This window comes from Macrosteles quadrilineatus, unplaced genomic scaffold, assembly GCF_028750875.1.
Source record: "Macrosteles quadrilineatus isolate MER2022 unplaced genomic scaffold, UCM_ALF_1.0 Scaffold_5__1_contigs__length_97177068, whole genome shotgun sequence".
NCBI classification, from domain to species: Eukaryota; Metazoa; Arthropoda; class Insecta; order Hemiptera; family Cicadellidae; genus Macrosteles; species Macrosteles quadrilineatus.
The window spans coordinates 45,348,572-45,373,634 of NW_026542598.1; the positions used below are offsets into that span (position 1 = coordinate 45,348,572).

Genomic DNA, 25,063 nt, shown 5'->3' on the forward strand with positions numbered 1-25,063 from the left:
GTAATTTGGCTTTACCATCCCCTATTATGTGCACCATTCCTAAACTCTCCTTCGTAGTCGTGGTCTTCCCCTAAACAATACATTTCAATGCTGCATTACCATTCTAACCTAAAAACAGAAAACTAAAATCAATAAACAAACAAATAAGCAATGTTTGCATCAGCTGGAATAATTGAAACAGCTTATAGAAACACTGTGGCAGTATCGCAGTAATTCCATTAGATAATGACAACCTTTTAACTCGTACTCGTGGCCTTCCAAGTAGCTACATCGCAAGTAGGGTTGTATGTGTATCAGCAATCAGCTGTTTTGTTTGAAGGCGGCTAATGGTATTTGTGTATTTAAAAAATAAATACAAAAGCTTGGTTACTGGTCTATGAAAATATTTACTCCAATTTAATGTACAAAAATAGTACTTTTAATAAATTTATGTTTAATTTAAATGAATAATACGCAAATTAATGAGCTGGTGTCACATGTCTGCCATGTTATCTTATGGGACGTCTGGCGCTAGACAACACTACTTGCAACGTTGCCGATTCTACCAGGCCGCGGCCTGGAGCACGGCCACCTTTAACTACAGGCCGCGGCCTGGTAGAATTGACACCAGCTCATTATTTTGCGTATTATTCATTTAAATTAAAATTTATTAACATAAATTTGTTGAAAGATTGAAAATAAAACATGTAGAACTGAAAACAAAAACAATATTTAAATTGAAAATCAATTTTTGTACTTTTAAAGTGGAGTCAATATTTTCATAGCACAGCAACCAAGCTTTCGTGTTCTAAAAAAATACACAAATTACCATTAGCTGCATCCAAACAAATCAGCTGTTACAACCCTACTTGCGATGTTGCCACTTCAAAGACTCGGCCTGGAGTTAAACGTGGCCATGTTTGAAAGCCTGTGGCGCAGAGTAAGGATAATTGTTGACATTTCTGATGTTTTTCCCACCGTCCTTGGACTTTAAGCTTTAAAACTAATCCTCAACAGCCATGTTACCTTTTTCCTAGCTCGAGATAACTCGAGGGGACCGTTTCGCCTACGGAGTTAAATATTTAGATAATTTGGAAGTGAACTAAGGAATAAGGACGGAAACATGTAATTTAAAAACGTGAAGTATATATAAATCAATAAACGATTGAACTGATAATAGCTTCCCACATTTACGGGCACATATTCTATGCAATAAGCGAGGCCTGAATCTTTTACATCCCCTGATTACAGTTCCAATATCGGAGGAAATAGAAGCGCCGCTGCAACACGGGTCCTTAGTGGAGTTCATTAGAGGCCCAGGGGATCAGCGTCAGTTGCTGATGCGATCTAGACGTCAGCAAGAGACCCGGGCGTCGGTCTGCGTCAGCGGTGACGTCAGCAGCGGGGTCGATAGTCCACCCCCTCCACCTGCACGCACGTAGTATACGCATACCCCCACCCCGCCACGTCGTAGTCTCCTCATTGGGCCGGTGGCTTGTTGGTAAACTTAGATGTGGATTGATTCAAAATACAGTTTAGCACCACCGTAGGTGGTGAGAGAGAATTGTATGTATCTGAAAATAACGACTGGTTAAAAATTATTAGGGGAGCATTATTAGTGGTGTGCGATAAATTACGAGCAAGTTATATTTGGGTTCGTGATTCCGTAATATATCGCATTTTGAATGTGTATGAAACCATAGGCTTAGATAGATATCATAAAACGGTATCAAGATAAACAGGATACAGTCACAAATAAAAAATGTCCAAATTTAAATGTTTACCCAAACTTTAGTAGTAACAATGTCAACACGATAGTACCGGTACATCCATAGTTGAAGCTATGATACTTTAAAAATTTAAATGGTTACATAAAAACCTCGAAATTCATTAGAGTTGCGTTTCTAATTGGCCAGTAAAGGTGGTTTTATAATTTTAATTACAGTTATGAGTAGTAACTACTGTATCTAATAATTAGTACTAACCGTTATACCCGTGCTTGGCAACCCGGGAGGACTTTAAATAATCTGTATGAATGTTTTATGTACCTGCCAACCATTAGAAAAAGTTAAATCGATTAAATACTTGGGAGTTTTGCTTGATGAGAAACTAACTTTTGAACACCATATTTTAGAACTACACTCAAAATTAAGATCGCACAAATTAGAAAGTTCTATTTTCTACGAAATTTTTGTAACACTTCACTTTTACGAACACTTTATTTTGCATTGATAAATTCAAGATTACAATATGCCTTGCCTTGCTGGGGAGGTACTTACAAAACATTATTAGAGAAGATTAGAACAATTTAAAATTTTTTCTTGCGAATAATTGTCAAAAAACCTAAACGAACTAGCTCTTTTCCATTATACCAACAGTTATGCATTCTACCAGTTCAACATCTTTTTATTTTTAAAGTCCTGAGATTGTTCTTCATCCGGAGCGGAAACAGAGAAAATATAATTCCAAATCATCCTTACAGTACAAGAAGTTTTGCAAATAAATTTATCAAATTACCCAAAGTAAACAAAACTTTTTTCAGACATTCATTTCAATACTTGGGTCCAAAATTTTACAATCAGCTTCCGCTTCATATTAAAAATACAAGAAATTTCAAACACTTTTGTAAAAGAACAATCACTTGGCTTAGTTCTCAACAGGATGTAGGTTATCTTGCCAACTCTTTGGTATAAGATTGTGTTACCTTATTTTATGTGTATTTTGTTAACACTTTCTTAGTCTAAGTTTTGCCCAGATGTTACAGCAGGCGGATAAAATATTTGTCATTTGATGCTAGGCTCAACAATTTATTATTTATTATGTATGATTAACCTTTTATCTGGCCACACTACTTGAAAAAGTGACCAGTTTACATTTCTCAACAATTATTATGATTGTAAAGTATTTTGTAATATGTGAAATAAATTCATTTATTCATGTTTACACATCCTTAATTGATATTAGGAACAATATTTAGAATATAATCGTATAGCATATATTTTCCTCAAATTTAAAGTAGTACACACTTATATAAGACTACGGTATCTGGTACGACGTGAGTGCCGCTGATATATGTCTAATACTGTACATTAAAAACGCTTACCTAAAAGTAAAAGTGTATACTTTTAAATCCTACCAATATATAAAGTGAGCCGACAATTATAGGGAAGCAAAACCCCCAATACAGCCAGTCAGATAACTTAAACACAAAATGAAAATCATGGCCTCGACATTCCTTCATTTCAAAATGGTTTTTTCCTTTAAAAGAAAAATCGTGAAACCTCATAAAGTGTTTGATGACGTTTATGCTTACCAATACAAAGGGTCACATTTACGTGGCGAAATAAACAAATCAATACAGTTTTAGTTTATGAAAACTGCTTCGTTTTAAATACTTAAATTATTTCAAAGTGATTATGATACCAGTTATAAATTAAACAAATCTACAGTTCGGTATGTATAACTTGTGGTCATACTTGACAAGCATGTGATGGCGAAGGAATTCAGCTATCAAACCTCTAGCAGTGGTTTACAAAAAAAACTCTTTCTGAGGACCCACCCACCAACATTCAGGATATCCTTTCGAAAACTTTATAAAAAATATCACTCTCTGTTAATGGCCCGAAAGTAAACATTATTTAACATTGCTTAAATTTAACTGTCTAAACCATGTTAATGCTATATTAGTACTGTATAGGATTCGGGCCAGTTACGTCCATCGATATATAATAACTCTACGTTACGTCATTTGTTTATATTTATTATCCATACAGGTTTCGGTTCTAATATTCATGATATCACTTATAGGTAATTTACGAAGTACCCGCGCGCATATTGCGCAATTTGAAGGGTTCAAAACTAGTATCTGAGGCAAAAAGTATCCAATTAAATTAAAAACTAAAATCGTTTAAGTATAGAGTATTTCAAAAATCATCAATAGGCTTATGTTTCTTTCGTATCCAAAATATTTTAACTTTTGGCTGAAACGTCTGCAAATTCAATCTAAAGATGCCAAATTCAATAAACTTTAAGACATAACCTTTTATTATGGTAGAGTTCTAAGGTTTTCTAGGAAACCACCTCACATCCAAAAACGATACCAAAGTCATTGCTGTAAAATCGGTTGAAAAAGTTATCCAGCAAAAACTATTACGTCTTGAATCCTCACAATATTTTCACACTTGTTTACTTATGCCATTTGTAATTAACGATTCATGGTTGACTATATAATGCTGTCGTTGTTAAATATTAGGCATGACGCGATTAAAGCATTGTAGTGAACGTGACGTAACCTGTACGTAGCACTTGTAACAACAAACACGCAAAACACACTCATTCATGCCTTGTGCTCTAGTATACATCTACACAACTTAAACATAAATTTGATAGAGTCTCGTCCATGAAAGAAGCCTAGATAGAAATAGCAAATTTTTGGAGAAAAAGGACGTAGTTGTGTGAGCCAGACACAGAATGCGCTAGTGACGAAAACTCTATTTCCTACCTTAATTTTTGTTGCTGACATAGTTGATAGGTCATAACAACAGTTGCTATAGCTCACAATAAGTCATTCCATTAGTTTGAATTGGTAAAAAAGATTGTGTATTCCACAGAAGTCAGTAATTTAGATCAGCACAATCTGTCGGTGGCTCACATCAACTACGACGATTTTGGTTAAAAAACTAGCTACAAGTTGTATTAGACACGTCACTCATGACTAGGAAATAGTATTATTCAGTATAACACGCCAATGTGTTCATGATAGTTGCTCGCTGCAATCTACCATGGTCGTAAGTCATTTACATATACGATAGTGAAACATACTTTGTCGCACTACTAATAAGTTTCACAAACAGCTGGACTGAGCATAGGATTTGTTTTCATTCTGTACACGCAGACATCGTAAATGTTAGAATATTAACGATTGACAAGCGTTCGTTGATAGGTTTGTATTGTTGTATTGAACATAGCTTAGTGTGTGTTGAAAAAATGATTTAAAGTAATCCAAAACAATTATCTAATATACGGTTTAAAGTCAAGTTTCTTTTAACCCCCGATCTTTTGTCCTGAGTGGCACGCGGTGGTGGCGTCCGCCTTTCGTTACCATTACTGCTAAGTCAAAATTCCGTCTAGAAGAGGTAGTAAAGGAGAATTTGGAAGTGGAACTGAAGTTATATCTAGTCAATTCCCAGAAAGACGCGATGAGGTACCTACCTAGGTCGCGACCTTTATGACTGCTGACAGGAACACAATCATATTTTAGCTGTATAAAATATTATAGAATACCGTACATTATAGAACAAGCGCCCGGGGTAAAACTGCGTGAAATCACCTTTCAAGACTGAACACGGCCCAAAATTTAGGGAGAAGCGTCAACTAAAGTAGTTCGCGCCAAGGGTTAGGAAAGTCAGCTGTTCAGCTGCTCTCGCCCTTAACGAACTTCTAGCACCAATAATGTATCACGAATAGGCCTACTAGAAAAGCAACTGAATGGTTCATTAACATAAACAAATAAGGTTACTGGCCCGAAAGTAAACTTTAATTCAATAATGGAACTGTCTAAACCACATAACTAATGTGTTATTGGTATAGGATTCTGGCCAGTTACGCCATTTGCTTATGTTTACGATCCATACAGCTTTCTGTTCTAATATTGGTGTGTATGTATATGTGTGTAGTATGGTCAATCTCGAATAAAGTGCTCTACCTGGCCACGTCACGGTCTGTGTGTCTCGTTTTTGGAACGTCAAGACGAGTCGTACTCATCGAAGTTGTGTTATATACTTCGATGGTCGTACTGTACCGCACTATATACAATCACTTTTGATAAGATACTTACTACATTGACTTCGTATGCTATAAGTAGAATTAATGCCTATGTAATGTACCTTAAGTTAAGGAGTCAACTTGCTGTTGAAATAAATCAACAATAAACAATAAGTGTCAAAAATACCAAATGCTTCCTATATGTGGACAAAAGGAAAATAAATATTCTTATTCTTATTCGAACCTGAAATTGTTATCATCTGACTCAAAGATGATAAATCTATAGGGACTGAAGTTTAATAATGTACTAAACTACCTACGTCCCAACTGACTCCTACAAAACTGTCCATAATCAAATTAGGAAACACAGCGGGATCCTGTGGGATGTCTAATTTATAGTATAGACCCTACTAGTATAGTAACTAAATAATAAAACAGGTTGAGACTTGTGTTAGCTTGTTAAAAGTGTTACTTTATAGGGAAGCCGCGATTACCGTAGGTCTCATGGTAGACGTAGGCCCGGGACCGATTTACTTTTTCATTTTGATGTTCCCAGAGGTCAAAAATACCATTCGTTCAAATATATATACAGGGTGTTTTTTTAAAAACTTGCATCTTTATTTATGTAACTAGCTGTGTGTCCGTTCTACGCACGGGGATCTTATCGTAGTCAGTTGAAACGTACGTTTTAAATTAAGAACAGCAGTTGGTTTGCATATTTTTAGATATGCTGGCAAAACTATTATATATAAACCTTCGCAAATACAGTATCTGACCGTATCTGACGGTTTCAAGCCAAAACACATGCTTCGCAATTAAATGTCACCCGGATCGTGTTAGTCCATATGTTAAATCCAATGATTAAACTAAAAAAGCTTTATAGGCCTATATCTATGAGGCATCGCCCTAAGGTTGAAAGGCATAGGCCTATAGATGAAAGTTACTTCCCACAATGGTTCAAAGCATTTAAAGTATACTACCTCAACCTCACCCTTTAACACTTTATTCGGGTTGACATTTTAATTATCAAGGTGCTCTTGTCCTTTTCGCGGCACTGAGAAATAAGGACATAAATGCGTTACCAACAAAACACACAAAAATACAGAACTTAATTAGGGAATTTGCTACGTTTTAAGCATAACAAAGTACGTATAAAATTAGTACCGGTATTTGAAATTTGTATTAATGTCATCAAATTTTATCATACCAATCTATATTTACTTGGACCGAAGATGACCCGAAATGCTGTCGAAATGGCGTCTTACTATATGAAATGAAGTACTATAGACAATTTAGATTGGTAATTTATAATAAAAATTACCAAAATAGGCCACAAACTATTGCTACATAAACAACGTAAATCATAAACAATTCATGATGGTTTGCTAAACAAATGTTTTACTTAAATGAGTAATCATTTTCTTAGCATAAACTAAAATTTTGAATCCGGACAGAAAAAGCAAAACTTATACAGTTAAGACATCAATTAAATTGAGTACGGCTATAATACGACTGTATAAATAAGGTGAACACCAACGATAACTAATTGTAAATTACAGTGATGTGTTGGTAAGTAAAAATGATTCTGGCTGCTACCAATGGTTCTAAGGAAAAGAACCAGTACCAAAAACAAACGTTTACGGTTAAGAATTACGTCCGACAAATTAAATGCGTTAATCAAGTCCCAAAGTTGTTGATTTCTTGGTTTTGGATTTTCTCGTAAAAAGTTTATTGGCAATCAAAGTTATTTCCCATTAATTGCTTTATTCGTAAACAACTTTTAATGTAAAATGATTGGTGTCAGTTTGAAAAAAAACTACCTCATACAAACAATTAACTGTTTGTTATTTAATAGATTACGTAGGCCTATTCTCTAAACAATGATTCGTATATCTTTTAACATTAGAATGAAATATGACAAAAATTACACAACACTGGGTTTTTAGACGTTTGTAATTTTATTTCAAGTAGGGAGGCCGTGTATTCTAGGGAAAATTACCGGTATCAAGGATCGTCGTCGAAAAGGTTGTTATGAATGATTGGGTAGGCGTAAGTACCCAAGAGATGGGCTATGGGCCTATTGGCTGTATGGTCCGGCGATTGCATCATACAGTGAGTAGGAACAGAAAGTGACACCGGAAAAGCAAGTTTAGCATAATCCATAAACCGTAAACCTCTGTTACAATCACCCACTGCAGTTGTGGTGTTTTACCATTGACTATATAACACTACACTACGTAGTGTAATATAGTCAATGGTTTTACTTTACACTTTACACAACCGCCATTGAAGCACCGTCAATGAGTGGAATCCTTGTTAGTAAGCTATTGGTGACGATCATTAATAAATTCAAGTTTCCCAGCCCTATACAACACTGATTCAAGGTCTTCTTTCGGGTTATCAAAACTCAAGAACAATTTTACACACAAAGAATCTCTGGTTCCTGACCTGGATGATGCCTAGTTATTAATTATTTCATTTACGGTTACACTATATTATTCCACTTGCGATTAATTAAATCCGTTATGTAAGACAACGTTTTTAATGTCACTTGGATGGGATTTACCTTCACAACGTGATCGGAAATGGTTGCGGTATTTGTAAACAACATTTGTAAACATATCAGTGACAGCTAGAAAAAATAATCTTGATCCGGACAGCTGTTCGTTATTTCATGTATTTTTCTAGTAATCGTGGATCATTATGTGATAAAAATTGGACGAAAACTTGACAAAAATCGCACAAAACTGCATTTTTGAACGTCCGTAATTTTATTTACTAAGTAGTGGGGCCATATTGTAATGGGTAAAGACACTCTCACCAATCCAGTGAATACATTAAAATGACTTGGATCTTGATAGGTACTCTCGTTTTCCTGGAGAAGATTGCGTAAAATGCCATCTTGAGTGTTACAGAAAGACAGAAAGACAGACAGACAGACAGACAGACAGAAATTTAGATGAGACTTGTTTCGGCTTCTTTAATGTATAAAACGTAAAAATAACCTACAAATTTATGATTCTGAGCAATGTACAGACAAAACTCAAATTTTATTTATATAGAAAACCGCAATAGATAGAAATATGCAGTTTGCGGGAATCATCTATTGACGTCGCGGGCCCAATTGTTTTGAATTCTACGTTACATCATAGATGAAGTAATATAATAATAATATTATATTACTTCATCTATGGTTACATTCACATTCCCCCCATTTCCCCCCTGCCCCCAACTTAATTTTTTTAAATAGCAAGGTACCCCTTGTGACATATCAAATGAAAGAGCATAAAAAAAGAAAATGTATGATGAAAAAAATTTAAAATCGGTTCATAAATTTGCGAGATATTTCCCCCTCCCCCTCCCCGGAACTAAATTTTTTTTTAATAGCAAGGTACCCCTTGTGACATATGAAATGAAAGAGCATGAAAAAAGGAAAATGTTTGGTGAAATTTATTTTTAATTTGATATGTCACAAGGGCGGGTACCTTGCTATTAAAAAACAAGTTATGGGTAGGGGAAAAGGGGGGGATTATCTCACAAATTCATGAGCCGATTTTAATTTTTTTTTCATCAAACATTTTCTTTTTTCATGCTCTTTTATTTGATATGTCACAAGGGGTACCTTGCTACTTAAAACAATTAAGTTGGGGGCAGGGGGGGAAAGGGGGGGAATGTGAATGTAACGTTGAATTCAAAAAAAATTGTGCCCCTTACGTCAATAGATGATTCCCGCCAACTGCATATTTCTATCTATTGCGGTTTTTACATAAATAAAGATGCAAGTAAAAAAAAAAACACCCTGTATATAGGCCTATCTATTATATTATTATAGTGATACAATCAAATTTTATGTAAACGGTTAAGGTCATTTACCAAGTAAAAATATAGGCATATGGCACATCAAAATGAAGCTTAGAGTGTGTAGATTTGCCGAAAAGTATTGATATGGACGGATATCCTAAGGGCTCTGCCCCACAGGCTGATTCCCAAAGGGCTACGTCTGGCATGCTTCCAATGTTTAAGTGATTTAATTTAATTTAGTTAAAGAAACAGCTGTTCAGTACAATGAACTGGTGTTTGTTTATTTACTCGAAAAATATGTTTGTGACACTTTATGTAGATTGAGGAGGGTTATGTTTGGTTTTAAAGTGAGGTTGTATACGTTTTGTAAAGTATTGCTCAAAGTTTCATATTTTAATTTATATTTAGCTACATGTGAAGACGCTTGACTAAAATTGAAGAATTGTGGTAAAACATGTAATTCATGTAGCATCAATAGGAAGCAATTGATGCTCTTACTACACTAAGGTATGTTGTCATATTCTTACGGATTTATTAACTTCAAAAGAAGAGGGTTGAAAGTAGTAGGTAGGTTTACGCTTTTAAATCACTTTAGCCTATATTTTCAAACTATATCATAGAGTTGCTGTATTTTAAAACACACATCAGCGCCAATTTAATAGCTCTTTAGGTCACATTTCATTCCCGTTGCAAAGCACGGGTATAGCAGCTTGTATATATATATATATATCCATCCGCACGTTAACTTGAGTAATTCTTGTCCGATTTTGATAAAATTTGGTTTGAAGGTGTAAGGCGGGATAAACTTGAATGAGTTCGCGAACCAGCATAATCGGACCATGGGAACGGGGTTCAACGGGGGTTTTATGGGGTAAAAATGGGGTTTTCTCATTTTTTCCCCCTGAAAACACAAAATCTATCAATTTTTCTCCAGAGCCTTGTAAAGAGCTTGAAAAACAAATAATTTAGTACATCAAAGTGTTTTTGTACGATGATTGGTTACGGAGGAAATTCAAAAAATTGTTAATTTAAAATTCCCATGTTATTCTCATGGAGAATATTATAATGTGTTGTAGTTGGCTTGTTTGTGGATATATTTTTATCAAACTTGGCGGATTTATTCATTTCATACTAAGCTATTGATATTTTAATAAAAACACACTTTATTAGTTTCCCTGTAGCAGCTAACCTAGGTAGCCTACTCGTTAAACATATGTTTAATTTAATAGATTAATTAAAAATCAATCCAGGGAAATGGAAATTCGCTAAGTCGGCAGGTTTGCTGCAGCGGGGGTATTATATCTTAGCGCGGCATTGAATCACCAAGTAAACTAAGATTTTGAATGCATATTGTTATAGTACTCCAATTGAATTTTATGTTATATGTTAATATGTTGTACGGTGTTATGCCCATATTTCATGTAGCTTTTCTTGTTCCTGAGCAATTTGAAACTTGTGTACAATTAATTGGCTATTGACCTTTAAATATATTTTTTGTGTTGAATTATAGACGTACTAGACGAAAAAATAAGTTATAAGACTGTTTAAGAAATTTTTGCAAGGTGTCCATAAGTGAAAAGGTTCCTGTGCCGATTTCTATCAAATTACGGATTTTGCACTTACTATTTTTTTTTGCATTTACGTGTTCTATTGGATAGTACGGTATACTAAGTTAGAATATGTCAGTTGGTTTATGTTTATATTTTAGTTGAAAAGATTAATCAAAACTGTTACATTCACAAGAGTAAAAAATATTGAAGGAAAAACTGAAATTTAAATTTTCTTACGTGTATCTCTATTTGCATTGTAAATGTTGACATAAAATTAAATTTAAGTAGAGAGAAAACATTTAAACATTTCTGCTTTTTACATTTTACAGATTTTGGAAACCCCTCAACATTTTTGTCCCCACGCGCTATTTGATAATTTTGAGTATCACGTACGTAGAAACACTTTTTTTCAAATTGGATATATTCCCGCCAAAACCTATATATGACACGCGGACGCGGCTATCCATCAGGCAATTAGCTAGACAGTCTGGATTGGCAAATTAGTCTGTACTCACTCATCGGAGCGCTGAGAAGTTGTATCCTTGTCTTTATGAGCTTGTCCAGATGAACAACTACTGCCCATCTCTCCCAGCCGTCAACGCAGCATATCAACACGACACTCAACGTAACCACTCAACACAGCTAGGTTGACATTCTGCGTCAGCCCGCCTACGCTGTCACTGCCTATTTTTAACCTTAGCCTATTTAGAGCGGCGGATTATTACATTGACAAATTCCCGTCCAGCGTTACGAGGCGGCCAATTTTAGTTATTACTGGAAAAAAAACACTTATCTAAACCAATTTCCCGATTCGCAAAACCCTATAGATCGTTTTTTGCAGATTTTATCATCGGATGATATCAACTGGAGGTAGTTTGAACACATGTTTACACTGCACTAGGTAACACTGGAATATGTACAAGTTGAAACGTATTATCACTGACTTATCGGGCGGCAGCCGTTTCGTCGCTGTCTTAACACAGTGAGCTGTGTCGTCTGCACGCCCCTCGCCATAGCTGCCAGTGCTGCCAACCCAGCGGGCGCTCAGCCAGGAAAATAAATTTCCCTTTTGATTCCCACCTCAGGTAAGCGTGGGATTTTGGACGGGTGGGAAAGACAATATTTTGGTATTTCGTTGGGAATTTTTACTAATCATGCAACATTTCTCGAAATAACGCCACGATTCAACGTAAAGATCCACAAATTTACATGTAAATACTGGTCAAAATAAAACAGGCTTAGTCAAGACTCTATTTCAGCTTCCTTGCAACACTTTTATTTTAATTTTTATGTAACCTACCCAGACATCTACATCTGTGGCTTTTAGTTAGCAAGGAAAATAAAATAAAAACTGTCAAAACCGACCAAACCCCTCAATTTTTTAAAATTCTACGGGGAATCGAACCCATCCTCCTGCGTTGAAGTCAGAAACGCTACTATTTCATTAGGCAACACCATAGATAAAACATAGTCCCCTAAGGAACTATGTTTTATCTATGGCAACACCCTCACTTTGGATATGTTCGGACGATTGTGTATGTTGCTTTTATTACTACGAAGTTTAAACAGTACAACATACCTATACCAACAGGGCAACAGGAAATTAATAATTAATTCAGGTTGATTCTGTATAATAATTTGCACTAAAAATTGCTCCGTCGAAATTCGCTGAAAATCTATATCAACAGTTAGGTATATACCAACTGGAATGATAAACAACATATTAAATTCTGTACTGCAAATAAAGTTAACATGTGGAACTTAAAGCGGACGAAAAATGTATGGCTCAATTCAATAAATTTTCCTTGAGCCCAATTCACACTTAAACCTTTTTGCATTTTTAAAAATTATGAAAAAATTTGCAAAACTAATTAAACATATTTTAAGCGTACACGGTGTTCACATTTTTGTACATCGTTGGAATCGATGCCAACTTTAACTTAGCTTGCACTTTTCGAAGAGGTTTAGTAATTGTAAACTTTTTTAATTGATTAAGGAAAAAGTACTGGGAAAGCAAAGCATTACAAACGACCATCTGTGATAAAGTTTGCCGCTCTTCTGTCTGACAGGCGCTACAGTAATCGATCGAGTAAAAGTGCTATCAGTATTACCAACTGTGCGTCATAGACACACCTGTTAAGGGACTTTATCATCTGCGAGAGACAGCCTGCATCCGCAAGTGGTACCAACGTAACCGTTGATACCTCTATATTTTTATTACGTTTGGCAGGATTCCTTGTTTTTTTTATTTCTAGTTCTAGGTGCACATGGAATAAGCTTTAGCTGGTTTTAACTGAATATATCATCATTTTAGTTTTGAAGTAAAAAAAAAAAATAATAATAACTATTTCATGATAGAAAATTGGATCGAAGAAGGGGGGGGGGCTGTTTAGTTTGAAGGATAGTTTTTCTTAAAACATAATATGCATTCTTATAGTAAAATGAATCCATACTGGGACGGGTGGCGTCGTCCTGTAATCCAGCTACTAGGAGGTCACGAATTGTGGATATTTATAGGCATACACTGTGGATGCGATGCTCCCTGGTGTGGATTAACGTCCGCACGAGTGAGTACTCGACTATCCGCAGTACTATCCTGATAATTAGACCAATTCGTTAAATACCAAGGGAAAAATGTGGTTCGGATTCCACTCTAATCTGTAGGTCCCTTAGTTGCCGTTAGCTATATGGGCTATTAATTAACAGCTGTGTCTAAGGAACATGTCGGCCTTAGTCACTAACAAGACTACAAGATCGCACCACTCATCCTACACTCACCCTTCACTCATATTTGGGTTAAAATACGCACATAGTGGCGTCCCCATCTTAAATAATTGATAATTGATACAAATTAAACAAATTGGCTCTAGACATTTTTGATCGTTAATAAATGAGGAAACAAATTAAAACTATGCGTATTTATTATTCCCTGAGCTTAGTTTTATAGAGATTAAGTAACTTATAATATGTGTAGCATAGTTATTGTATAAAACATTTTAACTAATTAATTATTTTTTCAAGTCGTTTAGTTTGCGACTTGTTAGCAGGGTAAAATACAATAATTTTGGTGTTGCCTTCTACGACCATTGATAATGGGAGCTTTATTCTAACATTCTAAGATCGACATAGTGTTTGGTTTTCAATCCGACGATGCCATCGTCAATTAAGATGACACTGATGACTGATGCTCTATAATCAAAGGCACTAGTCGGCTTCGAAACTATCTTCACTCGCTCTAGTCAGCTGAACCGAACCTTTTTCTTTCAAACCCAGCTCCTCCAGCTGTTTGACAAATTTGGCCAATGGCCAATGAGGTTTTGTATTCATTTACGCTGTCTAATGTCATTTAATAAGTTTTCTAGGTTATTTATAAAAATAATGTTTATTTAAAATTGAAAATATTTTATATCTTGTGATCGTTTAGTAATTTATCATTATAGTCCTATGTATAATTGGTTTTAATTTGCGTAAAAAATCGTATTAATGAGAAACGTCTATAGTTAATGTAAATAAGACTCAATATTTTTCGGTGTTGTATAAGTTAGCCTATTACAGTTAAAAATGTACAAGTTTTTCAGCAATATTCTTTACTACATTGAGAAATATTGTGGTAAGCTGATAGGCTAACTTAGTTTAGGCTTAGATAATTAATTTCAGAAGTAAACAGACAATAAGATCTTATTACTTGGACCAAGCTTTAACTTAGTGCAAGGTGTGGGTACTTAGGCAACAACTAAGTTTTTTTTCTTACTTCCACTGTGTAATCACTTGCACAAGTAGAAATAAAGGTGAGTCGAGTGAAGTATAGCCATAGAGCGGTTGCCGTAATTCCCAAACTGCATGGGATATTATTGACATTGTGAAATAGGTTTGGCAAATTCATCTTGATATTAACTAACCAGACTTTAATACTGCATTTGATGTTAGGGAATGTCCCTTAAAAAACTTTCAAGGTCATTTTTTGAACCCACTAAAGATACAGTTTCTTAACTGGGCCACGCCAATATTGATTGAAACTATCGAATTGAAAATATTGATTAGTAATCGATCATTTATAATATATCTATAGAAAATTAAACTATCATAACTTAACCTAACCAACCAAACTTGCTGATGGTGGAAAAATCGCATGAAGGTTTACTAATCAAATCGATAGTTTCAACCAATATTAGCGTAGCCCAGTTAAGAAACTGTACCCTCCACTAATTTTAAAGTACAACACGGTCCCTACGAGTTCATACGCCAGCCGGCAGTTGATGTGGAAAGTCTGATCACTAGCCAATTATGTAAAGCTTTAAAACTTAGTTTGCTTCTGTGAAACGTCTTTAATTTATTTCATACACTTATTGTATTAACTTACTAATAGTTACCTTGTATTGGGCGCATGATAAGGTTAAGTTTACCTCTGCGTTTGCAAATATTTAGGCCTAGAAAAAAACTGATCAAAAACGAGCTAAGCAATATGGAATTGATTGCATTCTATGGACTTAGACTTTGGAGTTATTGCACTAAATTCAATTCCAGGCATTTTTGTCACGGTAGGCCTATATAGATACTGGTAAAGACAGGCCCGCTTTCTGACCCCACGGATGAGGATGATAATGTCCACAGGATTGTGGGAAACTTCGATTCGGAAAGACGATAATGATCTTGACACAACTACGGGACATGATTAAAATTTTGCCGCCATGGCGGGAGATGATTGTGATTTCTGCAGGACCGCGGGACATACAATATGATTTCTACATGGCCGCAAAGAATGATCAGAATTATGCCGCAATCGCGCAAGACGATGATAATGTCCACATGACTGTGGGAAAAGATCAAATTTAGCCACATTCACGGAAGATAATGATCAGCGGAAGATGAAATTACAATTTTGCCGCAATTGCGGGAGACGATTATGATGTCCACACGGTCGCGAGGGATTATCACAAGTTTACAGCGATCGCATGCAATTAAACAACCATTTTTTCCAAATTTTGGCGTCCCACAAAAAAGCCAGTTGTCCTGCACCCTAGGCACGTGCCTACCGTGCCTATTCGGTAAATCGGCCCTGGGTACAGGTGATTATTTTTGTCAGGGTGCAGTGGTAGCTTCTACGGTATGTCTGACTGATCTAATGTGAAATTGTTTCTAGTGTAGAGTTTTCCATTATTTTGAACCAATTTAATTTGGTGTTTTACTGACACATAAAGTAAGCTTAGTAAATAGTTTATCATAATTTCTATTTATAAGATGTTTCCCATTAAGTTAATGCTCCAGATACATTAATAGTCAACTATAATAGTCAGTAACATAGTTAAGGGTCTGAAAGTATTTAATAAGTGAAATTGAATATTTATTTCTGTTTCAGTGGATTACATTGATGTGGACTACTCACTGTGGGTTTCCTGGCTACTTTTACCTCTGATTGTATCATTTATGCTTCCATTGTTTATTGTTTTACTTTTATACATGAATGCAGTGATACTGTACATTTACAAACTCCATAGGTATGCAAACATTTACCTTCATGCGTGGATCAAATCTTTTTGTCTGGGTTTAATATTTCTTTCTCTAACATCCTTTAACATATTTTGGACAGTTAAGGCTTAGTTACTAAGGTTAAGTTTAGGCTTACAAACTATTAGGCCTACCCAGGGTGCAGAACAGCAGGCTTGTCAATGGCATAGAGGTGGGCGTTATTTAACACAATTGGATACCCCCTACCGCAGCAAATCTGCTAGCCTATTAGGCCTACTGAAGTACCACCCTGGTAATAGATTTCTGAGAATACCCTATTATTTTAGGAACACCGTCTGGACTGTTTAAAGGGATAAATGAAATAACTATTTTGCTGATTTTGTGTTTCTAATAACAGCGAGCATCACGAAATAATAATACCTTGGTATAAGATTACTGAAAATGCAATTTTTTTGTTATGTCATCTGACTGTTAGAACGAGCAAGTGGAATAATGACGATCACGTTCTTCTACTAATGCCAAGCATATAAAAAAATAATATAGTAGCCTACTTTGGTACAGTTTAGCCGTTTATCTGTGCGCGCGGGCCGGTGGTCAGGTTGCATGGCGGGAGGGTGGGAGGGGGATCTTTTATAAAAACATTGGCTACGCCAAAACGGCAACGGGAAGTTGAGGCAGCCCAAACTGGCCTGCAGGTCACCCTAACCGTAGGTTTTCTGCAAGGATAGTAGCGAAGGGTTCGCGCGCACAGATAGACGGCTGAACTATACCTTATACGATTATTTCTGTAACTGTAATGTTGTCTACTGTTAGAACGAGCCAGTGAAATAAAGTTGATTATGACTTCCTATTGACAGCAAGTATTACGAAATAATATAGTAGCCTACTGGTACATTGGTAGTAAAATTATTTGTTGTAATGTAGGCTATAGTTCGGCCGCTTAGAAAACGACCTGCGCGCTAATGCTAAACCAATGCTGGAGGAGGTCGCTTTCTAAGCGGCCGAACTATAGCTGAACCTTTAGAATGAGTAAGTGAAATAATGTCCTTCTCTTCCTACTAAAGGTGACCGGCTGTAATGTTTGACGAGGAATTAATTTGGAGCCAAAATTATTGTATTATTTAACTAATCACCGAAAAGCTATGAAACTTTCCTCACAATTATTGCAAAGTAACGGTATTTTCCATCTCGAGTATGACCTAGAGATCCTACTAAAACCAATTCCTTAGACATATCAAAACTAATCCTATCCGATGCTTGTGAGTACAATCTGGATAGTTTTACAATCTAGTCCACTCGAAATCTGGTTTGAGACAGGAAATTTGCCAGTACAATAAGACTTTTTCCATAGTTTTTTTTAGCAGCTATCGGACAAATGCAAAGAGTGCGCCACCTAATACGGTAAAAAAGGACAATAGAAAAACTCATTTTCCACCCATCTTTACACTTACCGTACTATTTGCTATATCTTGCGTTTCAGGTACAGATTAAGAGATGCCTTTGAGACAGATATTTATGACGGTGCAAGAAAACTTATAGCTGCAATTTGGGACGCACATGGATATATTTGGCATGGTAAGAGAAAGTTAATTTAGTTTTATATACGTCCTCTGAATAATTTTGTCACTTACCCTAAATCATATAGCACATATTGCAGCTTCCCTAAAGGTCGCCGGTTCGATTGTGAAAAAAGTGTAGCTTTCAAAACTGGACCCAGCTGTTCTTCATCATCGGGCTCTCAGTAAATAGTCCTGACTAATGAAACAGCTGGTCTTAGTCAGTAAGAAAGCTTCACAATATACTACACTCAATTCTACACTCATCCTTCACTCATATTTAAGTTAAAATATGCACAGGTGGCGTCACCATCGCATATGAATATAAATATTCTAATAGGTAAGACAATAGTAGGTACTAGTAGGTAGCTAAAAGTTAGTAGCTTGAGTACGTTATTAAGAAAATGTTTGAATAGGATCTTCTGGACCTTGGTCACTAGTCATGCTTGGTCATAAGCTTGCCTGAATCAAGTGAGATATGGTACTGATGTTCTTGAGATTTTACAGACCTTTAAACTCAGAGTGAACGTTAACCCCAGTTACTATGCAGTCTGAGAACACAGGTTATTTATTTTTTTAGTTGATTACATTTAGAGTCTTTTTGAGCCACAATATTTTCTATAGACATGAATTACTGCAATAGGGTAGATGTAAACAAACATTTTGGAAAGTTTTTTTACACTGACATGTTGGGTAATTTATCTTGTAGGTCTATGTTATCATACTTTCTCTTCCTTTGTTGGTTTCCAAATAAAACAATTCAGTCCAGACCTATTTTATTATATGAATTTCTTACCAATCGAATTTGAAAGAAACACCCTTTTGATTTGTTGGTTTTAGGTTATGAGGTGAAAGGTCTTGAGAACATTCCCGAGAGTACACCAGCATTGTTCATTTACTACCACGGTGCCATTCCTATAGACTTGTATTATTTTTTATCAAGAGTATATCTACTTAAAAATCGTCTAATCCATTCTGTCGGTGACAGATTCCTGTTCAAAATACCAGGTAAGTTAAAATTTACATTCACACGTACTGTATAGTAAACTGATATTAACTTGAGAAGTGTTTAAACAAGTGCACAAACATGCCCGGCTGGCAAAAGTATTAACAGCATTTCAGGGATGAACATTGATAGTCGATGTTTTTGAAACATAGATGGTAGGTTACCGATGTTTTTGATAGCCTACATCAATGTTCTCAACGGAAATCAATGTTTTTGGCCAACAATTCAAATATAGGCTACTAATGAAAATTTGAATGTAGTCTTGGAAAGAAATTCAGTTTTTGTATTTAATCTATTTAAAGACTGGTGGAATATTAAGTCCAAAAGTATTTAGTCAAGAGTAGATTGAGAGTGAGATAACTGTATCTTGTTGAGGTGCTTGTTCTAAATCCTGCCAAAGACAGTTCAAAAATCAAATTTCAAATTTTGATTTCATGCCCAACAAATATATAGTGCTTCAAATTTGATAATTTTTATTTGTATATTTTGTTTTTTAGTGCACACTTTTTGCACCTTATTCAAGTTCAGATTCTTCTGTAGGGATTGGTTTTCATTTTAATATTCAAAGATGTATAGAAGCGGAGATATTTGATTAAACACAGAGCCCTGTAATCGCTGAAAATGCCAAATGGGCACTCCAACGTCAGAAAAATGGCTGCCATAGGTGGATAAATTTAAATAAGGAATATTTGCATATTTGCACTTCCAATGACATGTGCTTTTGGCTAAAAATATTAAAACAAAAATCTTGAAGCAACCAAATATTTCTTTTCTGGACCATTTTCTGGATTGATACCTAACTAAATGTTCTCTTCCTCCTAGGTTGGGCCATCATTGCGGAAGCTCTCAAAGTGATTCCAGGAACGATACAGTCGTGTTCGGCCATCCTCAAGGAGAACAATCTCCTGGCCATCTCTCCGGGCGGAGTGTACGAAGCTCAGTTCTCTGACTCGTACTACAGGCTCATGTGGAAGAAGAGGCTAGGTTTTGCTCGGGTGGCACTTGACGCCCAAGTCGTAGGTTTCAACATATCTTTCTTTGTTAATGTAAAATATAGCCTACTCGTTTTAGATAGGCTCTTTGTACTCTTGCTAGTTTACCTTTGTATGTAAGGCATTATTTTACTGTAGTAAAAGATAAGGGAAGGGGGGAGGATAATGAAATGAATGTTAAAGGATGGGCCATTGCTTCCACTAGGTTTCATTATACCTCAAATTGTTGAAATCAGGCATAGGTCTTAAATTACTGACAGCTTCAGTCTATTTTAGCGAAGAAAAATGTTTTATTTACTAAATCACGTACCAAACTTAGAAAGACCATTGAAATTTTTACATATGTAGCATTTGTATGGTAGGAGTATATTCTTTTATTTAAGAGGAACCAACGTGTTAAATAGTACAGATAATTTTATACCATGGATTACCGTAAATCTTGTAAGCCCTGACCATTTGCTAGGCCTAATCCTTTTTATTGTATCAAGTTATGTGGGTAGGCCCAGTGTGTATGCTAACGCCTTTTCTGTACTCTATTTTCAAGAATAAAGTATTCTTATTCTGATTCTAACAAAAAATATGTATACACATATGGAATGTTAACCAAATTTATTTATAATGTTATAATCACAGTTTCATATTTTTGTACAATGAAAATCACTGTTTCAACCTTGGTCCTGTATATCTGACAATTTCAATTTGTTTTCAGCCAATAATCCCCATATTCACCCAGAATGTGCGGGAGTCATTCAGATCAGTCGGGTTCTTTCGCAGAGTTTGGCTCAAGCTGTACCAGTGGACCAAGTTTCCTCTGGTGCCCATTTACGGCGGATTCCCTGTGAAGCTGAGGACTCACGTCGGAACTCCAATCCCTTACGATGGCTCACTGTCACCCGAGGACTTGGCAGCTATTGTAAGTAGCACAATTGTGTTCTTTTATCGTACTAGTTTCAATTTAAATCCATTAAAACTATTGGTTTAAACAACAATGGTAAAAGTCAGTTTTTTTTGTGATTTTACTTCAACTATAATCTGCTAAGCTTTTTCTATTCTCGTCTCTCCAGGTAAAGCTTCTCTTTTACGTACTGTTGGTGGTCTATTTTCACAATTCATTTTAATTCTAGGGGTCAATGTGCCATACACTTACTTTGGGTTAGGCCGTGTCCAGTCAAAATGTTAACGATTCTCAGACATAAATCAGATCCAGTCAAAATCGGGTTGCTTTGGAAAGTATTGATAAGTTTAAAATTAATTGTTATTGTTATACTACAATTACTTTGTACGTCTTCTGGGATCACAGCAAAATCGTGCACATTTCCTGTGGTTGCAGCGAAATTGTGAATTCCTTGTGGACTAAATTGTGTGACTATTGTATTTGTTGAGTAAGTTTCTGTACGTATGACATAATGGATAGAAAGTATGAGTGTGCGTCAAAAATTTATTTAAAATCAGCTTTTAATTTAATATTCATATAAGACTACTAACATTCTACATTTTTTGGAGTACCGGTATGTGGTTTTATCATTTCATGGTGACAGGATTTATGTCACATACAGTATTTTAATATTTATTCAAAATTTCCAACTTTTCTTGTACTTTTGTGTATTGTACTACATTGTGTTTTTCTGCATGACTTTTTCCAGGTAGGAAGTGCTCTTGAGGAGCTTATCGCCAACAACCAGAGAATCCCAGGAAGTATCCTGCGTGCATTGATGGAGAGGTTTTACGAACCAAAAAGCAGCGTGAAGAACAAATGATGCAAGGTTGTATGAGTGTTGTAGAACACTTTGGACTATAGAACACTTCAGGGTAGTTAGTTGTATACCAAGCCATGGTGAGGCAGGGAAGGCTACATACAATCAAAATACGGTGTTCACTTAGTGTATTAACGTTACATTAAACTTACGACTTGAAATCATAACTCAATGCTATTGAGAAAATCAGTACAAGTATTTGATTAATTTTTATTAGATATATTTACGTTGTTGGCACAAACATGATTCTCGTGAGATATGTTTTTTGGATTTTTAAATCTTTGGTTTATGATTTTGAGATTTTAATTTGACCTAAAACACTCAGCTGTGTTGCTAGTTGAACTTTGCTTTATGTTTGGTTGTGATTTAGTTTGGTTTTCTTACGGATCTCGATAAGTGCTCCCATGGATTTTATTTAATTTCATGATGAATGATTTTATTTAAATATTACTTAAGTTAAGGACTTCAGCGTTCCATACGTTCATAGCGTACGTTTCATAGCGTTCTCTCTATTAAATGTTTAAGTAAAACTGAATTTAGGTACTGTTTTATTATTTGATGTGCTATAGCACAATTTTACTGTGTAGGGAAGGAATCTAAAGGATTGTTATGGATGGATGGGGATGGTTCCAGCAGATACCTCATATTCTTTTTTTCTTAGTTGCTTTCCAAAAGTGACTAAAAATCAGATAACCTCATATACTGGTATTTCGTGAGTATTTAAATAATAGGCTGTGTTTTAATTATCTTCCCATATTAGTTAAAGCCATTCGTAAAATATCTAAAACAAATAGGTTTGTTATTTACATGTAAGTCATGTTATATTTCATGAACACCTAATTACTTCTGTTAATTAGTTAAGGATAACAATGCTAATACCTGGACAGTCAGACTAGTACTGTATAATAAACTAAAACTAGTCATGATTCAAGAAAACCGGAAACCTAAAAATTCCTTACCAAAATAAAACTTAAAAATGTAAGAGTATTTCTAAAATATTGAAACACTGCAATATTTGAGCTACAAACTATGGATATTGTCAACCTTTTTATAAGGACATATTTCGTTCCCATCGTATGAATGACCAAATTGTAGTCTCAAAATAACGTGTTGGAGGGTTTGTTATTTCTGTAGCAGGCGTTATTTCATCAGGTGCCACCCCCATTTTCTCTCATACCCCTACATAATCTTCCTATAAGGTACTTAAAACGGTTAAAAAATAAAGAGTTCACATAAATGGTATGTGGTAAATCACAGACGGTAACAGGCTCTACTCATAGAAGTGGAGATAGAGTTGACAAATTTGTGTTTTTGGGTCTTCCTTTAATTTCCTTTCTTATTTTTGCCTCTGACTTCTGAACAAATTTTTTACATTGCAAATAAAAATTTAATTTATGTAATACAGCAATGGCAGGTGGTTGATAATAATGGGTATGGCCAAATGAATACACTTTTATTACTCGAAAATGTGTGCCAAGTTTGGCTAACCAACATTTTTGGTTGGAAAGGTGCCCTAAACAATTTCTATCAATCCAAATAAATAAAATTTAAGATAATTTAAATAACTGAGAATTTTGAGAACTTGTGTTGAATACAATGAAGGCAATGACTGTATTTTTACATTTAGGCCTAAAACCCCCTTGTTTTGTGCAATTCTTTTAGAGTTGATCGGTGCTAATTGACCTTGAGTATATTTAGGTATTGATGCCAATAATTGTGTATTAGTTTAGTATTATTGTGGTGTAAGGTGGTACATTCCTCGTCAAGTGTTAACGGTTTTAACAAATTATACGTTTGTGGCCATTATACTTATGTATCTGTGTTATACTTTAATTTTATACTCTGTGTATTTTGTACTTAACTTAGTGAATCCGGTCAAACATATTTATAGCTACTGTTTATTTGAATTGTTATGTTATTTATGACAAAGTATAATGATTGTACTGAAAAAATGTATATGTAAATATACTGTTGTATGTTAATAATTCTTTTCATTTATTTTCCACTCGTTTCATTGATGTTTTATGCTCGTTTTGTCTGGAAAAACCCCCCTGCCACCCTCTTTCACTACCCTTTAAAGTAATATTTTTTTTCCTGTATTAACCTTCAAAATTTGCTATCTTCAAAAAATGTGCATGAACACATTCTGTTCATTGTACCCAGATAGTTGAGTTACAAAATAAATAAAACCTACTTAAACATTAAATTACATCTCTTAATAACAATCACATTACCTAATATTGAAGTAGTACTTTAAAATGAAAACAAATCCAATTATATGTGACAGGTTGCCGAATGAAACAACAAACTTAGCAACAAATAAATTATTATAATAAAATAATGTAACTCACTTGCTGTATTAACAAATTTATGAACACAAAATTGTAGCTTCTGAGAAAATACAATTCCGAATTAGAATCCGCGCTAAGTTATAGGCCTACAATAATAAGATAAAGATTGTCATGATTAATTCCATTTTAGAAAGAGGGGGGAAAGGCGACAGACCGAAATGAATTTAGAATTTTGACTAACTTTAGCTGAGTGCCCTCCGTCCGTAGCCAAGTTGGCCGTGGAGGGGCATCAGCCAATGACGTCAGTTCACTGCTGTATAGTGCTGCTGACTAACGATCACTTGGGGTGTTGGACAAACTGTAGTTGCGCAGTTACCGGGTTCAGCGAGGAATTTGCTGAGAAGAGCTCAGCGAATTCCAGCCACGCACGTGACACTTCTTGAAACATTGGCCTGGCCTTGAGTTATGGTCGCCGGAATATGCCATGGTGAGGCAACTGGGCTGACACAGAAGTTGGGAGGTTAAAAAAGTTCAATATTACAGACCCTCCTTTAATATTTGAAATAAAGCTAAGCTTTTGTGACGGTATTGACAGGGTTTCTTGAGGGTGTAGCAAAAAAACCTCCCCAGCTGATATGTAATGGGTTTGGGAATTTTTGGAGCCGTTACATATACATTTGACCTAAACATAGTTAAGTGATAATGATTATTTCCATTTTAGGCTGATGTTGGCTAAAGTTTAATGCTCAGTTGACCTTCCACCATTGAATTTGGGAAATCTAAGTAGACATTCCATGGTGTGGCTATTCTCAATTTTTCGCTTAAAAATATAACATTCTTTAACCACTCACATAGTGTGCTGTAAAAATTTTATTTTCTCTGATAATTAATTAAATTAATGTCAC

General features: G+C 35.3%; 2 protein-coding genes across 3 annotated transcripts in view; one reads left to right on the forward strand and one right to left on the reverse strand.

Annotated features, from left to right (window-relative positions):
- The window catches only part of LOC128995044 (NACHT and WD repeat domain-containing protein 2-like), a 33,424-nt gene extending 21,332 nt beyond the window's left edge, over positions 1–12,092 (reverse strand). The window contains exon 1 of the mRNA XM_054419917.1: positions 11,609–12,092. Coding sequence (XP_054275892.1) covers positions 11,609–11,676 — 68 coding nt within the window. The 5' untranslated portion in view covers positions 11,677–12,092. The remainder of the gene's footprint in view (positions 1–11,608) is intronic.
- A 2,376-nt stretch (positions 12,093–14,468) lies between these two features.
- On the forward strand, positions 14,469–23,852 carry LOC128994530 (transmembrane protein 68-like). 2 transcript variants are annotated; one of them, XM_054419143.1, is made up of 7 exons: positions 14,469–14,703; positions 16,450–16,588; positions 18,040–18,134; positions 18,956–19,123; positions 19,944–20,137; positions 20,823–21,026; positions 21,757–23,852. In XM_054419143.1, the coding sequence occupies exons 1-7, from the start codon at positions 14,655–14,657 to the stop codon at positions 21,868–21,870; spliced, it is 963 nt and encodes a 320-aa protein (XP_054275118.1). In that variant the 5' UTR covers positions 14,469–14,654; the 3' UTR covers positions 21,871–23,852. The 2 variants fall into 2 exon arrangements, with proteins under 2 accessions (XP_054275118.1, XP_054275119.1); XM_054419144.1 differs by lacking the exon at positions 14,469–14,703 and adding an exon at positions 14,781–14,881.
- The last annotated feature ends 1,211 nt before the right edge of the window (positions 23,853–25,063 follow it).